The sequence below is a fragment of the Hyaena hyaena genome, unplaced genomic scaffold (assembly GCF_003009895.1).
Source record: "Hyaena hyaena isolate Hyena2069 unplaced genomic scaffold, ASM300989v1 scaffold_409, whole genome shotgun sequence".
NCBI classification, from domain to species: Eukaryota; Metazoa; Chordata; class Mammalia; order Carnivora; family Hyaenidae; genus Hyaena; species Hyaena hyaena.
The window spans coordinates 1,575,854-1,591,515 of NW_024081046.1; the positions used below are offsets into that span (position 1 = coordinate 1,575,854).

At 56.9% G+C, this 15,662-nt stretch overlaps 2 protein-coding genes across 2 annotated transcripts; one reads left to right on the forward strand and one right to left on the reverse strand.

Annotated features, from left to right (window-relative positions):
* The first annotated feature begins 422 nt into the window (after window positions 1-422).
* LOC120245395 (scavenger receptor cysteine-rich domain-containing protein SCART1-like) lies at window positions 423-8,502 on the forward strand. Its single transcript, XM_039252447.1, has 12 exons — window positions 423-429; window positions 568-885; window positions 1,886-2,182; window positions 3,067-3,390; window positions 3,743-4,048; window positions 4,158-4,475; window positions 4,554-4,868; window positions 7,026-7,340; window positions 7,487-7,555; window positions 7,631-7,945; window positions 8,167-8,214; window positions 8,411-8,502. Exons 1-12 carry the CDS (start codon window positions 423-425, stop codon window positions 8,500-8,502), a joined length of 2,724 nt encoding a protein of 907 aa, XP_039108378.1.
* Window positions 8,503-14,500: 5,998 nt separating this feature from the next.
* On the reverse strand, window positions 14,501-15,432 carry LOC120245365 (olfactory receptor 13A1-like). Its single transcript, XM_039252390.1, is given in 2 exon segments — window positions 14,501-15,333; window positions 15,336-15,432. Coding segments are annotated over 2 exon segments (927 nt in total). The 5' UTR covers window positions 15,430-15,432.
* Between the last annotated feature and the right edge of the window lie 230 nt (window positions 15,433-15,662).

Here is a 15,662-nt window from a genome sequence, read left to right on the forward strand (position 1 = left end):
AACGCATCCATGTCCTGGTGGGGTAGTCCAGTTGGTTCAAGTCCAGGGAGCTGCTGAGACCCTGAGACCAGACCTGGGAACTGGAAGGGTAGGTGGCCAGCCAGGCGGGCGGGGCAGCAGTAGGGCAGGAAACAGAGAGCCGGGGCCCCAGTGCCTATACCGCACTGAGGAAATAATGACTAGGAGGTGGGTTGGGGTGGCTGGGCACCCCACTTCCAGGCAGCGGAACATAAGGGCACTTCCTTGCCAAGAGGGTGGGGTCACCCACGTCGTGGGGGCCTCAGAGGGCTTGGGATGGAGGCAGACACTGTGGTCCCAGTGGGAGGGAAGGGGGTCTGTGGAGGTGAGGGTGCAGGGCTGTGTGAGGGCAGTGTGCATGTTTCTGTGTGACCTCACCCCATCACCTTTCTGGACTGCGAGTAATGGGGGGTAAGGGGACCTGGCTTTGTACTGAGGCCTTGGAAGGGGCCCAGGCAAACTTGGGAGTCTTCATACCTCCCAAGTGGCACTGGTTCGCCCTCCACCCACAATCTGGTTCTAGTCCAAGGCTGACCTGTTCTTCTGTAGGAGGGCCAGGCGGCCTGAGGCTGGCGTACAGACACAGTCCCTGCGATGGAGTGGTGCTCGTCCTACGCAGTGGGCAGTGGGGACACGTGTGCAACCACGAGTGGACGTTGGCAGAAGCATCCGTGGTCTGCAGGCAGCTGGGCTGTGGACATGCTGTGGGGGCCCCCAAGTATGTCCCACTGCCGGGGGAGATGGTGCAGCCCTGGCTCCACAATGTGTCCTGCAGGGGTGATGAGCCCTCCCTCTGGGAGTGCAGCCTCGGGGCTTGGACACAGACCAAGTGTCCCCATGAGTGGGTGGTGGTCGCTCTGTGTGCGAGTAAGTCTGAGCAGGAGGGGGGTTGGAGAGGAGGAGGAGGGGGAGTGTGGGGGAGGGGGACGGGGAGGGCCTGGGGGAGGGTGGAGAGAGGGTCTAGGGGAGGAGGAGGGCCTGGGGGAGGGGGAGGAAGAGGAGGAGGAGGAGGGAGGGTCTGGGGGGGGGGAGGGTCTGGTGGCTCTGTGCTGGGGGCTCCTCCCAGGGCACCGGCCCATCCCGACCTGTTATGGTTCCAGTCTCTCATGACGCCTTCACTCCTGTAAGGGGTCCTTAGTCTTTCGTTCAACAGATGTTTATTTGCAAGGCTCTATTCTAGGTGCTTGTCCATGCAGCTGCGACCAAACCAGACAAAAATCCTGCTGCATGGAGCCTATACTCTCTCGGGAGAAACACAGTAAACAAATAAACAAGTAAAACAGCAATGCAGGAAGGTGGAGAAGCAGAAAAGAGACAGAAGACCTTGTCTTCTAGATACCCGAGGGCCTGACACCTGCCCCCCTGCCCCCGCCCCCTCGCTGTAGGTGTTTAACATTAGGTATCTAAACATGATTTCAAAAATGACGAAAAGGCAAATGCTTTCCCTTTGAAGTCTATCTTGAGGGTGTTCTGCTGTCTCTGGACACTTAATGTGACGGGGAGCTTGTGCGGCCCCCTCACAGCGTCCTGTCTCAGAAGCTGACCCACAACATGGTTTATTGGCCCAGGATCAAGACAATGACAGCAGAATGTTAAACCAGGCATAGGTCCCTCCGGGTGAGGGGTCCTCTGTGACTGCCCACTCAGAAAGGCCCTCCCTCAGAAAGGCCCCCTTTCAATGCAGTGATGACCCTCTTGGAGGAGTAAGGTCGGTCTCAAGCTGTAACCCAGGCCCAGGGCGGAGGCCCTGGTAGGGGCTGCCTTGCCCAGAATGAAACGTCTTGTCGTCGGGGCAGGCCATAGGCTGCAAGTGACCGCAGGACCTGTGGAGTCCTCACCTTCTGTAACGTGGGCCTATACTTCTCAGATGGCACTTTTCGGGAGATCCGACTAGTAAAGGGTCGCAGCCCTTGCTCTGGAGTCCCCGAGATCAGGAATGTGAATGGGGTGGATCGCCTCTGTGGCCTGCATGAGGAGGAGGCCACGGTGTTCTGCCGGGAGCTGGGGTGTGGGCCTGCGCTTCAGGCTCCCCGCCAGGATGCGGGCGACGGCGGGAAGTACATGACATGCCAGGGCACCGAGCCGACCATCCGAAACTGCAGACTCAACAACCGCCTGCGCAAGGGCTGTGACTTCCAGCACGATGCCGAGGTGGTCTGCTCAGGTGAGGCCCATCGTGCAGCCAGGCTCCGGGGGACTGATGGGTCCCGTGCTAGGTGCAGACCTTGGGGGAACGCTCCGCCCTCCCAGTGCATTCCCCTCTTGATACCTGGGCAGCTTGCTGCTTCAGAGGGCCCAAGAGCTGGCTGGGCAGGCGAGGGAAGGCAGGGAGGAAGGCACTGTGCTGAGAAAATCCGGTGCTCTCTAGCTCAGGGTTGCTGCTGCCAGAGGCCTAGAGTGGGGAGCACAGGAAATACTCTGGGACAGCTCACTGGTGGGTGCCCTAGCGTGCTCAGGCCTGCATGGACGCCCCAGCAGAGGTGTGCTGGCTCTGAAACCCAGGCCTGGTTGGGGGAGGGGGTCCTGTCTGTCCTGAGGCATCTGTGCTGTCAGAGCTGCAATTATCGTGTGTCCAACATGAGTCAGGGGGGCTGGTGCTTGCCCCCTCCCAGTCCTGTCTCAATGAACAAGTGAATTGGCCCTCAGATCCTGGCCATGTCCTGGGAATTAGGGGAGGCTAAAGTGAGGCGGGTGGGTCAGCCTCCTTGGTGCCCCCAGAAAGGCAGCATTCTGTGGCCAGAGAAGTGATTTGACCTCGCCTCCAAGACTATATATACTTTGATGCCACTACCTTGGGCAGGCAGAGGCTATGTTACACATGTGGGCCCTGTAGGAGGTGACCCTGACCTCTGACCTGTGACCAGGGACCCCTTCTCTGTTCTGGGTGCAGGATGTATGGGTCTCTAGCTATCAGTTTCTGCCCAGGATTTGCAGACCCACCACCTGGTCACAGATGGTCTACCCTGGCCGGAGCCTCCTGTGGTCCAGCGAGGTGGCTGAGCTGTTCATCTGAGAACACTTATTCCTAACCGAGAGTTCCTCCCCCAGGACACGTGGAAGCCCGGCTGGAGGGTGGTGAGCACCCCTGTGCTGGGCGGCTGGAAGTGAGGCGCGGCCTGACCTGGGGCACTGTCTGTGACGCTAACATGGACCAGGCGACGGCCCACGTGGTGTGCCGGGAGCTGCAGTGTGGTTCGGCTGTGTCCGCTCCTGGGGGCGCCCGCTTTGGCCAGGGCTCTGGGCTCGTGTGGACAGAGGCCTTCCGCTGTGCTGGCAATGAGTCTCTGCTGTTCCACTGTCCTCGGGGGCCCGGGCGCCAGTGTGGGCACCGCCAGGATGCCGGGCTCAGGTGCTCAGGTGAGGCTTGGGAGGGTGGGATCTGAGGCTCAGCCTTGCCTCCTTCCCTGCCCGCCTCCCTCAGTGACTCCACCCGAGGGGCTCTAAGCTAGGCTCATGAAGGCCCCTCGGGCCAGTTGGGGTGTGCGTGTGCTTCGCTAGGAAGTGTTGCTTCTGGGAGGAGGGGACTGGCTTCCCTGGCAAGGCTGCAGCACAGACTGTGGGCCCAGCTGCGGAGAGCTATGATCTGGACGCTGGGGCTGAGGTGGGTAGGGGGCTGGTGACGCAAGGGCCTGGCTCTGTGGCCACCACGCTGGGTGTAAAGGGAAGACAGTGCCAAGAGCTGGGTCTGCAGGTGAGGGAGGACTGACTCCTATCTGCTCCTCAGAGTTCCGGCTGGTCAACGGCAGCGGCAGCTGTGAGGGGCGCGTGGAGCTCCTGGTGCAGGGGGCATGGGCACCCCTCTGTGCTGCCCACTGGGACCTGACGGAGGCCACCGTCCTCTGCCACCAGCTCAACTGTGGCAGCGCGGTGGCCACACCCCGCGGAGGCCACTTTGGGGTCGGGGACGCTCCCATCTGGCCTGATGTGTTTCACTGTGTGGGAACAGAGCCCTATTTATGGAATTGTCCAGTAAGCACCCTGGGGGCCCGGGCCTGTGCCCCCGGAAACGCAGCCGCCGCTGTCTGCTCAGGTGGGTCAGCTGGAGGCTGGGAATGGGAGGGACCCTGCCGGGAGGGGTGGTCCTCTCCCCTCTGCAGGAGGAGGGCCCCTCCCCCGACACCCTGCCTCTGCCTCCCCAGGTCTCCCCCATGCCCTGCGGCTGCGGGATGGACAGAGCCGCTGCGATGGCCGCGTGGAGGTCTCCCTGAACGGGGCGTGGGGCCGCGTCCTGGACGACGCGTGGGACCTGCGTGGCGCCGGCGTGGTGTGCAGGCAGCTGGGGTGCGGACGCGCCCACCGGGCCTACGACGCCCCGGCGCCCGGGCGCGAGGCCGGCGCGGTGGGGCTGAGCCGCGTGCGCTGCCTGGGCTCTGAGCCCCGCCTGACCCAGTGCAACGTGTCCACGTTCCCCCTGGGACCCGCGGGGGGCTGGCGCGACGCGGGCGTCGTGTGCTCGGGTGAGTGGGCGCCGCCCGCCCGCCCGCCCGCCCGCCTCTCGGCCGGGGCCCCGCCGCGCTGACGCCGCGTCTCCGCAGGGAGCCGGCGGGTGCGGCTGGCCGCGGGGCCACACCGCTGCGCGGGGCGCGTGGAGCTGCTGCACCTGGGCGCGTGGGGCACCGTGTGCGACGACGGCTGGGACCTGCGGGACGCGCACGTGGTCTGCCGGCAGCTGGGCTGCGGCCGCGCCCTCCGCGCCCTGGGCGCCGCGCCCTTCGGTGCCGGGGCGGGGCGCATCTGGGCGGCCGAGCTGGGCTGCCGGGGCCACGAGCCGGCGCTGTGGCGGTGCCCGTCGGGGGCCCGGGGCCGGCAGGACTGCGGGCACAAGGAGGACGCCGGCGTCGTCTGCTCAGGTCGGTGCGGGTTTAGGGCGTCCTAGGGCGGCTGCGGTCGCGCGGCCGCGCCGTTTTGGTGCCTCCGGGCTGGGGGCTCCGTCACTCCGTCTCCGGGTGCCTTTGCGGGGCGGGGGCGGGGGCGGGACGCAGCCGGGTCAGCCCCGGGGCTGCCTTCCGGCCGCACCACCCGCCGCCGGGGTCTCCCCGCGCTGCTCGCGGGCTCCTCCTTCTCAGCCTCCTGAACTGCGCTCGCGGAGCCGCGGAAAAGACGGCGCGTGCAAGCCGTTTGCTTCTTCGCCTGCGCCTTTCTGGGGCCCCTTGGGTTGGAGCGGCGGAGTGCGGCCCCTGGGGAGCCGGCGGGGGAGCGCGGCAGGGCTGCCGCCGCGGGTCTTCGGGCTCCCCCCCCCCCCCCCCCCCGGCGCAGGGTGGGGTGAGCCTTCCGGTGCGGTTTCTCCTCATGATTTCAGTCGTTTCCCTCACCTGTGACTCAGGCGACTGCATCTATTTCAATCGTCCTGTTTCTTTTCTTTTCTTTCTTTACAAAAATATTTTATCATGGAAGATTTCAAACATGTACAAAAGTGGGAGCTAAGAAGTTACAGGAAGCCCGGTGGCCCATCAGCCACAGTTATCAGTACACGGCCGACTTGTTTTCATCTGTTGTTGTTTTTTAAGAGTTTATTGTCCGATTGGTTTCCATATAGCACGCAGTGCTCATCCCCACACGTGCCCCCTCCACGCCCATCTGCGCTGTCCTGTTTCTTTTAAAGTAACACTGGGGCTCCTCATTTTGGATCTTCCCCATCCTTTTTATTCACTATTTTTGGGGGGAGCGCTGCTCTTTCTCATGCATTCTGGAAGAGTGTTTCCAGGCACTGTGTACGTGACTGATTGGCTTTTGTGTCGGAGATGCATTCAGACTGCTCGCGGCGCTGGCCGTGCTTCTGTCCCACGGGCTCCCTCAGGCCGCTGCTCCCTTGCTGGCTGATAGGTTCTGCTGCTGGGGACTGGCTCTTGGCAGGGGCCGGGGGGCACTCTGTTTCTGTCACAATTCAACCTGGAAGCAGTGTTCTCAAATCGAGAGCAGAAGCAGGCAAGGTGCATGCAAAGCCCAGACTTGGAAGGGGCATGGGTCATTCGTACCCCATTTGGTCAGTTGGCTGAAGTCCCAGGGCTAGCCCGGATTCAGGGGGGTGGGAAACAGACTCCTTTCTAGGGGCGTGGGTACCGGCAGGAGACCTCTGTGGCCATGTTGGTGATCTATCATGGATGCATTGAGCGTTTTTTTAAAAACTTATTTAGTTTTTATTATTTTTAAAAGTGTTTTTATTTATTTCTGAGAGAGAGACAGCGTGAGCAGAGGAGGGTCAGAGAGAGAGGGAGACACAGTATCCAAAGCAGCTCCAGGCTCTGAGCTGTCAGCAGAGAGCCCGATGAGGGGCTTGAACCCATGAACTGCGAGATCATGACCTGAGCCAAAGTTGTCCGCTTAACCAACTGAGCCACCCAGGCGCCCCTAAACTTACTTAAATTTTAATTTGTTCTGACTCTGTCACATGCAATCCACATCTTACTCTCTTCGTTTATCCTGCTGAGGTATTTTTGATGTATCAAGACATGTGTAACATGAGTTTAGAGGGCTAATACTTTATTATTGGTGATATTATAGTCTACTGGCTACATCGCACTGTTGTGGGGATTGCCCTGCCTGAAGGCTTGGGCCCTGATCAGCCGGGGCTGATGCCGTCTCCAAACATGGAGCTCTGCGCACCCCCTCCTCCCCCTCCGCCTCCTCCCCCTCCTCCTACCCCTCTTCCCCCTCCTCCCCCTCCTCCTCCTTCTTTTAACGTTTTATCATCACTGCTAAATTGATCATCTTGTGCAAAAAAGATTATTCTGTGTTTTGAATGATTTCCAAGGGTGGATTTCTGGACAAACAGGTGACACCTGCTAAGATGTTACAGCTGCAGTTAAATCTGGTCACCTGAGGTTAACTGCTACCTGCATCCTCAGGGTGGGAGGTTGCCATGGGAATGCATGACTGGTTTAAGGTTCTTGCTAAGGGCTCGCTGGCTTAGATGCCCCTAGAGCAGCATTGATCTTGGTGCTGGGACCCTCTCATTTTGGAGTCCTTCTTTGGGGATTTCTCCTGGCCCAACTGCTCTTGTCTTCCAGGGTCAGTGGCCCTGAGGCTGCGAGGTGGCAGCCACCACTGTGCTGGGTGGCTGGATGTGTTCTACAATGGGACGTGGGGTGCCGTGTGCAGTAATGCCCTGAAGGACATCTCCTTGTCCATCATCTGCAAGCAGCTGGGCTGCGGGGATCAGGGCTGGCTCGAGAACAGGCCTGGTCACACTGGCTCTGGCACCTCCTGGGTGGACAACATCGAGTGTCGCAGACTGAGAAACTCCACGCTGTGGCAGTGCCCCTCGGCACCATGGCACCCACGCTCCTGTGCCCGTGGAGAGGAGGCCTGGATCACCTGTGCAGGTGGGTCTCTGGCGGTTTCTGACAAGTCGTCTGCAGGGCTGCCGTTGATCCATGACTCGGGGCCTGGGGGTCACTCAGGCTCTACACGCTTCATTCTGAGGCTTTCAGGGTATTTACACAGGGATGGTCGCTGTTTAATCCAACAGGATTGTCGGAGAAAATAACACAGGATTTGGGGGAGACCCTCAACTGCTCATCCACCCACAGCTGCCCAGGTACACTTCTGTCCGTCTCCCTGTCCACTCTTTATCTCTGTCCTGCCCTGCAGTGACCACAGCCCCCTCTTTCAGGGGAGGGAATGCTGCGTGTGCGTGGAGGCCAGGACAGCTGCTCGGGCCGCGTGGAGCTCTGGCACGCTGGCTCCTGGGGCACCGTGTGTGACGATTCCTGGGACCTGGCAGATGCAGAGGTTGTGTGCCGCCAGCTGGGCTGTGGCCCGGCTCTGGGTGCCCTTGTCGGGGCTGCCTTTGGCCCAGGCTCAGGGCCCGTGTGGCTGGACGAGGTGGGGTGCCGGGGCAGCGAGGCGTCTCTGTGGAGCTGCCCCGCAGAGCCGTGGGGACTCGGAGACTGTGGGCACAAGGAGGACGCAGGCGTGCTCTGCTCCCGTGAGTGGGGAGGGGAGGGGGCACGGGTGGCTGGGAGGGTTTGCTGGGGGCTGAGGAGGGGTCTTCCCCTCAGAACATGGTCCTGAGGCTGTCCCTGTGCTGGGTCCCTCTGGCTACCTCTGTGGCTATCCTGTGACCTGCTGGGCTCAGGCTGAGTGGGGCTGGGACACTTCCCTGAAGGTCTGGGTGAGAGTCTGGGCTGCCTCCCATTTCTCCTGCAGGTGACAGGGGGACCACAGCCCCGCTGCCAGCACTGGCATGGGCGTCAGGTAGGTGTGCCCTCTCTCAGGGCTCAGGTCACACCCTGTTGTCTGGCCCTGACCCAGAAGGGCCCTGCAGTGGGCTCTGCACAGAGGAGTGCCCTGCAGTCTCCGGTGGGTGCCAGGGCCCCAGTCAGCCCCTCTTTAGGCTGGTCGGGCCAGGGCCAGGAGGATCAGGACCACCCTCTCCGTCCTCCGGTGCCAGCCTGGGCAGAGAGCCGTGGGGAGGGACAGCAGGCCCAGGTCCCGCCCAGCCACTTCTCTGGGGTCTTTCTCTTACGGATTGTGGGTGTTTGAGCAGAGAACACTGTGGCTTGCCCCCTCCCTCCTGACCCCTGGCTCTGTGACCTCAGGCCCGTGGGCCTCTCTGGGGAGAGCACCAGGGCCATCTCCTTTGGGTGCCCTCCCCTTCCTGAGAGGTTCAGGTGGCCCAGGCCTAAGGTCACAATACCCCAGGCAGCACAGACACACAAGGGAGACCCCACCTCTCACTGTCCCCACAGGCTCCCCCCTGACCCCCCCACCTGCCCTCAAGGCTGGGAACCTGCCCATGACCTTCTGCCTTGTCCTGGGGACCCTCCTGGTCATCGTCTCCCTGGTCCTGGGGGTGCAGTGGTTCCGTGGCAGAAGAGTCCGCCAGGGTAGGTGGGTGTGGCTGGGGAGGGCAACGCAGGGCTGAAGGGAGGGAGGCTGGGGGCGTACTTGCAGCCCCCACCCCACACAGGCCCTTTCTGCCGGGTCCCACCTGGATCCCCGCTGCATGGCGACTTCTCTGTGACACTCTTGGACTCAGGGGTAGGCGGGGTCAGGGAACCCTGAGCCCTGCTCTGCTTCGGAGGGTGCCTTGGTATGAGGGCAGGACCCAAGGGTGTCCTGATTCCTCATGTCGTCTGTGTCGTGCAGCCAACCGCCCTGACTGCCCGGGATGTGGCTCTGGGTGGGCATTCGTGAGAGGCCCCGCAGGGCCGGCAGCGGGTGGGCCCAGACTGAGAGAGTGTCTGTCCTAGAAGCTGTGGTATGGCCTCTGCAGGTTCCAGAATGTCGGGGAGTCTGCCCTCGGAAGGTGTTTATGAGGACATCGGAGTTGTCCCCATGGGGGAGAAAGAAGAGGGGCCCAGAGTGTCCCAGAACCTGGCCCTGGAGGAGGAGTACGATGATGCTGGGGAGCCAGAACAGGGCCCTGAGGAGGAGCGAGCAGAGGACGAGGAGGAGGCGCCCCTGAACCCCGCCGGTGCGCACCTCTGCGCCTTGCTGCCCACGCTTCTGCTCCTGCTGCACTCCTATGCCCAGGCCTCTGCTCTGGCCAGTGCCTACATTTAAAGACCCTGAGAGCCACCTCTCCATGTGTCCGTGACCCTCACCCCTGTCACAGGCTTGGACGTTGGGGGATTCAGCTGTCCCTTCAAAGTTGCTCCTTAGACTAGAATCTTCTTGTGGGTGGATGAGGAGTTCAGGGAGGGTCCTGGAGTTTTCTTTAGGTTTCTTTCTGTGGCTGCCCACAGGCTTTTTCTAGTCTTGGTTGGCTGCAGGGGGCCCAAGCAGAAAGGGTGGGAGGGACACGGCGTGATCCCGGCTCACGCTGTCCTGTTCCTGTCTAACATTCTGGCTTCAAGGTGCAGTGACACAGTAGGGCCCAGAGGTCGGGGGGCTCTGAGGGATTTCCAGGGGGCCCATGCGCATCTCTCTCCTTCAACACAGGTGGGGTTCCTTGCAGCCTAGGCCCCAAAGCTCATGCTGAGACAGAAGACGCGGCATGCCCTAGGATGTGATGACAGTGCGTCCACCATGCGGACACCAGCGAGACCAGAGTGGGGAAAGACCTCAGGCCCCAGGAGTCTTTCATTATCCTCATTTCTAAGAGAGATGTCATTAAACTCCCTTTGAGGTCCCTCATTCATCCATTAACTCATCTCAGAAACATTCCTCAGGCCCCATCACAGCCTGGGTTCTCTTCCCTCCCTTTCTTCACCCTGGTCTGATGCCGGCCGAGTGTGTCCAACTTCTTCACTTCTCCCGCAGGCACTGGGGTGAGGTCCCCACTGAAGCAGCTCCTTGCCGCCCCTCTCACACCTGCAGAGGTGTTCTGTGTTCCGTTGTGCCAGAGTGCCCTGATTCAAGGAGGGACCCAGCCCTTTCCAAACACACCCACCCTACCCCACCCCTCACATTTTCCTCCCTGACCACACCTTCGACACCCCACCTCTCACACCTTCCTCTGACCACACCCCTGACCACACCCTCCCCACCCTCACCCTCACATCTTTCTTCCTGACGGAATCTTCCCCACTCAATCATTTCTGAACACACTCACCACAACCAAACCCTGACCATACCGTCCCTGACCCTCCCCTCTCACCCCACTCTCACACAGGATAACCCTGGGGCCTGGGGGTTGGGGGAAGGTGTGCAGCAGTAGGGCGTCCCTGGGGTCAGGAGGGAGAGAAATGAGCAGGAAGGCAGTGGGGTAGGGGTCTGAGCACAGGACAGGAAACCTGAAATGTATGGGGAGCAGAGTAAGGATGTCAGCTGAGCAGTGGGAGCAGGTTGGGACTTAGAAGAAGGATGCAGGGCTCCTCCATCTATGTATGCTGCCCTTCCCCAATGCAGAGTGCTCCCTGCCTTTTCCCGGTGCAGAGTGCTCCCTGCCCTGCCCCAGTGCAGAGTGCTTCCTGTCCCTGCCCCCATGCAGAGTGCTCCCTGCCCTTCCCTAGTGTAGGGTGCTCCCTGTCCCTGCCCCAGTGCAGAGTGCTCCCTGCCCCAGCACAGGGTGCTCCCTGCCCTTCCCTAGTGCTGTGCCTGTTTTTGTAGTTTTTCTGGTAGGAAACTAACGAGTTGCTGATCTGTGTGCTGCTTTTAAGGTTACTTCTAAGTGCCTTTGGGGTTGCCTAGGGTGGTCTTACTCTGCAGCTAAATTGGCCTCACATCTGACCTCCAGCCCTTCTGTGTCCTCCATGGAGTATGTGAAATCTCTATGAATCCTGAGGATGGACAAACACATGTCACAGAGGAGGAACAATGAGTGCAAATTACATCAATGATGAAATAAAATTTCACTTTCAGACTGGGAAATTTTCGTGAAGAGAAGGGGAAATTAATGCATTTGTACATTGTTTGCATTTTGTGAACAAATAAACAAAATTTGTCAGTTTTCATAAATATCCTTTCCAAGATTCATCACCCTTCCCAGACTGTGTTCTGCATAAATACCCAGTACTCAAATATTTATAAAAATATCCAGTGTAGCATTTTTATAACAGAAAAATGAAGTAATCAAAATATCCATCAATAAATATCTGGCTAGGGGCACCAGGGTGGCTCAGTCAGTTAAACCTCTGACTCTTGGTTATGGTTCAGGTCATGATCTCACAGTTTGTGAGATCGAGCCCCACGTTGGGCTCTGTGCTGACAACTTAGAACCTGCTTAGAATTCTCTCTTTCTGCCCCTCCCCTGTTGATTTTCTCTCTCTTCTCTCTCTCTTTCTCAAAATAAATAAACATTAGGAAAATTGGTTGATGAATTCTAAGTGGCTAAAGTAGCCTGGAGGGTCCAATTGAAACCATTTCGATGTGGCTGACTCACAAGCTGCTAGTGCTCTGTAACATTCTGTAGCCAATTCATTTATTTTTTGGAGTCAGGCAAGGTGAGAACGATAGAAATGCAGATGGCTGGATGGTGGTTGGAAACATTCCTGTGATTAATATTTTGATAGAATTTAGAAGAAACCTTTTCCCTGTAGTGTTATTTTCAGAGCTTAAGGCCTGTGTTGCCATCCTTAAGCAGTGTGTGTGGTCCTCTAAGCTGACCCACAGCTTAGCCATGCTGCCAACGGTACATCAGGACCTGGTCACAGAGGGACGTGTGTGCTGTGTGGTGTCCCTCCCACAGCAGTGAAACGTGACCTGCATGGAGCTTCTGGGAGCTGCCTGTGGCTGGGCCGTGCGCTGGAGAGATGACCCATGGCCTTCAGGACATCGAGAGGAAACGGGGTGTTCTGGGCGACATGATACAGTTGCAAACCAGCTGAGCTGCTTACACTTACTAAACAGGGTACCTCTAAAACCTTAGATGATGGTACTGCATCTTCTCTTTAAACAAACAGTATATGAGTATTTCTGTTGAGTGAAAATGAAACATTATCTGCTAAATGGAGGCATTTAGTTGAGGGAGTCCTCTGCTTTCTCCTGGTGGAGGGAGAATATCAAATCCCATGATGGGTACAGGAAAGTCTTGCTTTTACCCTGGATCAAGAGTACTCACACCTTGGTTTACACAAGCATCACCTTGATTCATTAGGTTTTAATGAGCATTCCAAGTGATTCCTTTTTTAATTTTACTATTTTTAATTGTGAAATTTCAAATGTATACATATAACAAGATGTTGACATCTTGCACATTTACTTTATATCTCTGCATAAGAAATAAAACATCACAGAACAACTCAGGTCCCATTTAATTTTCTTCCCTCCGTGCACCCCCAGATGTGACTGCTATTCTGAAGATTGTGAACGTCATTTCATATGTTTTTGTATGCAATTATTTTAGTAAACAATATGATGTATTATTTCAATTTTTAAAATAAATACAGCAATGCTTGCCACCTGCATGCGGTGGGTCACTTTCTACTTGCTTTCCTTACTTGCCATTATGCTTCTGCTGTACGTCCTCATGGGTAAGGCACACCCAACGTGACGGGCGTGATGTTTGTCCACATTAATATGTATGGATTTGGGATGAGACATGATGTGTGATGAATCCATGGCTTGCTTATTCATGTTCTCATGGACGGGCGGTGAGGTAGTTTCCACTTTTTGCTCCTGCACAAAGTGATGGAATAAACAATTGTGATCCTGTGTTGTATACACAAGAGTGAAATTGTTGTATTGTAAATGTGTGCATCTTCACCTTGAATCAATGTGCAAAGTAAGATGGGATGGTGGATTATGCGTCATTTATTTATCACCTGTTATGTTTCACACCCTATTTTCTTGCTTAGGATACAATGGTGAGCAAAAACTACATAGCACCTGTTTTAATGGAACCCAGTATGATATTTACTAATTAAATAATCAACTGTGTGATTAGCTCTGTGATTAGGGAAATAAGGAGGCACTAGGAGGGGAGACAGTGGTGGGACCTGACTCAGACTGGCTAGGGAGAAATTACTTAGGATTTAACATGCAACTGGGATGTGAAAAGAGCATGGCCAATCAGGTAAATAGCATCCCATGCAGAAAGAACAGCGTGTACACAAGACTCAAAGAGGGGTGTTGTCTTAGTTCATGAGGTTCCCACCCGCGCCCCCCCCCCCCCCGCCGGACCATGGATTCCAGAGCAATCAGTAGAAGGAAAGGGAGATGACATAGGGTTCTCCAGGTAAACAGAACTGATGGGAGATATACATGCTTTTGGGCTTGTGATGATTTATACACACAAACGTATATAATATGCACATATACACACATATGCATAACATATATATAACTAATATATGTATAATTACATGAATGATAGTATACAATATGCTGTGCATACACATACATATGGAGGCTTGTTATTGGATTGGCTCATGCAGTTATGGAAGCCTCGCTACCAGCCATCTGCGAGCTGGGGCCCAGAAGAACTGATGGAACAGTACAGTCCAAGTCTGAAGGCCTGTATAGCGGAGGGCAATGAGTAGGTACTATTCTGGCCCTCACTGGGCTCCTGATGCCTATCCCCACTGGCGAGGACAATCTTCTTCTCCAGTTTGTCCATTCATATGCTCATCTCTTCCAGAGAGACCCTCACAAACACACCCAGAAATAATGTTCGACCAGCTGTCTTGTGTCCTGGGGCGCCCAGTCAGGTTGGCACACAAAAATCAACCATTGTAGGAGAGATGTCCTTGGCAATTCAGGACCAAGACCCACATGGCAAAGCCGAACTCTGGGTAGCTTTACAGGGGCACTTTCAATGGAACTGAGAAAGTTCCCACCTACTGAAGGTCAATAAGATATAGGTAGAGACTCTGGGTTGGTGCGCAGTTCCAGGGATCTCAGAAGGAACCAACACATCTGTTGTGTGTTAATGCGTGTCATATTCTGGGAACTCCAAACTTTAGTAACAGGTGGCCAAAAGCCACATCTCACTAGGATGCCATGGAGAATCCACAGAGGAATATTTTCTCAACAAAGCCGTATTGAAGGTGCAATGGCAACTCGCATGGAAAGAGGGTATTTATAACAGGTGGGACACGTCTCATAAGGGTCAGTGGTCAGAAAGCAACAAAGACCGCAGACTTTAGAGACTGCCCATTTACAGGTTTTTGACAACCTGCAGCAAGACTTTCCTGAGAGCTGCCTTGATATCCTTGTTCTTCAGGCTGTAGATGAGTGGGTTTAAGGTGAGGCTCACAGTGGAGTAAAGCACAGCTACCACCTTGCCTGCCCCTGGGGCGTAGCTGGAGCCAGGGCTCAGGTAGGTGTAGATGATGGTACAGTAGTACAAGGTGACTGCAATGAGATGGGAGGAACAGGTGGAGAAGGCTCGCTGCTTCCCCTCGGCTGTTCGAATCTTTAGGATGGTGGAGATGATGAACCCATAGGACACCATGGTGAGCAGGAAGTTCAACATGGCAAAGAAGATGTCAGCTATAATTGCCATGATGTTATTCACATACGTGGAGGAGCAGGAGAGCAACAGCAGAGGGGGGATCTCACAGAAGAAGTGATCAATTACATTGGGCCCACAGTTCAGCCGTAACATCAGGCAGGCATTGATCCCAGCGCCCAGCACGCTGATGCCCCACACAGCTCCGGCCAGCACTGCGCACACCCTGGGGCTCATCATGGAGCCGTAGCGCAGCGGCTGGCAGATGGCCACGTAGCAGTCGTAGGCCGTGGCAGTGAAGAGCAGCACCTCCCCCGGCACCGCCCAGGACAGGAAACACATCTGGGCCCTGCAGCCCCCGTAGGAGATGCCCCTCTCCTCTGCCACCAGGATCTCAGGCAGCTTGGGCACCACGGTGCACGCACAGACGAGATCCAGCACAGACAGGCTGACCAGGAAGAAATACACGGGGCTGTGGGGCCTGGAGCTGAGGGTGACGGCCACCACAAGGAGGGAGTTGCCGCAGAGTGCCCCGGCTAGAGGCAGAGGAAGAGAATGCAGAGGAGAATCTGGAACTTTGGCACTTCTGAGAAGCCCTGCAGCACAAATTCTGTCACCAGCGTCTGATTACTCATGGCCTTTGGGCTGTTCAGACCTTTTCTTGCTGTACAGCTGAGCTGGGGAAGTTTGTGAAATTAGTGGCCTACATAAGAAGGTCAAGATAACTTCATATGTCAGACTCTCCCAGAACTTAAAACACTCCATGTTTCATTAGACTCAGGCATCACCAGCTAGCAAGCTCCTCTCAAGGAAACAGGCAGGAACCCTTACCCTTGCTCCATCCTCCTGCCCCTGCGCTCAGGACTAC

Coding starts and splice junctions, on each gene's coding strand:
- LOC120245395 (XM_039252447.1), top strand. Junction 4,049..4,157: donor AGCCGCCGCTGTCTGCTCAG/GTGGGTCAGCTG, acceptor CTGCCTCCCCAG/GTCTCCCCCATGCCCTGCGG. Junction 8,215..8,410: donor AGCACTGGCATGGGCGTCAG/GTAGGTGTGCCC, acceptor CTCCGGTGCCAG/CCTGGGCAGAGAGCCGTGGG.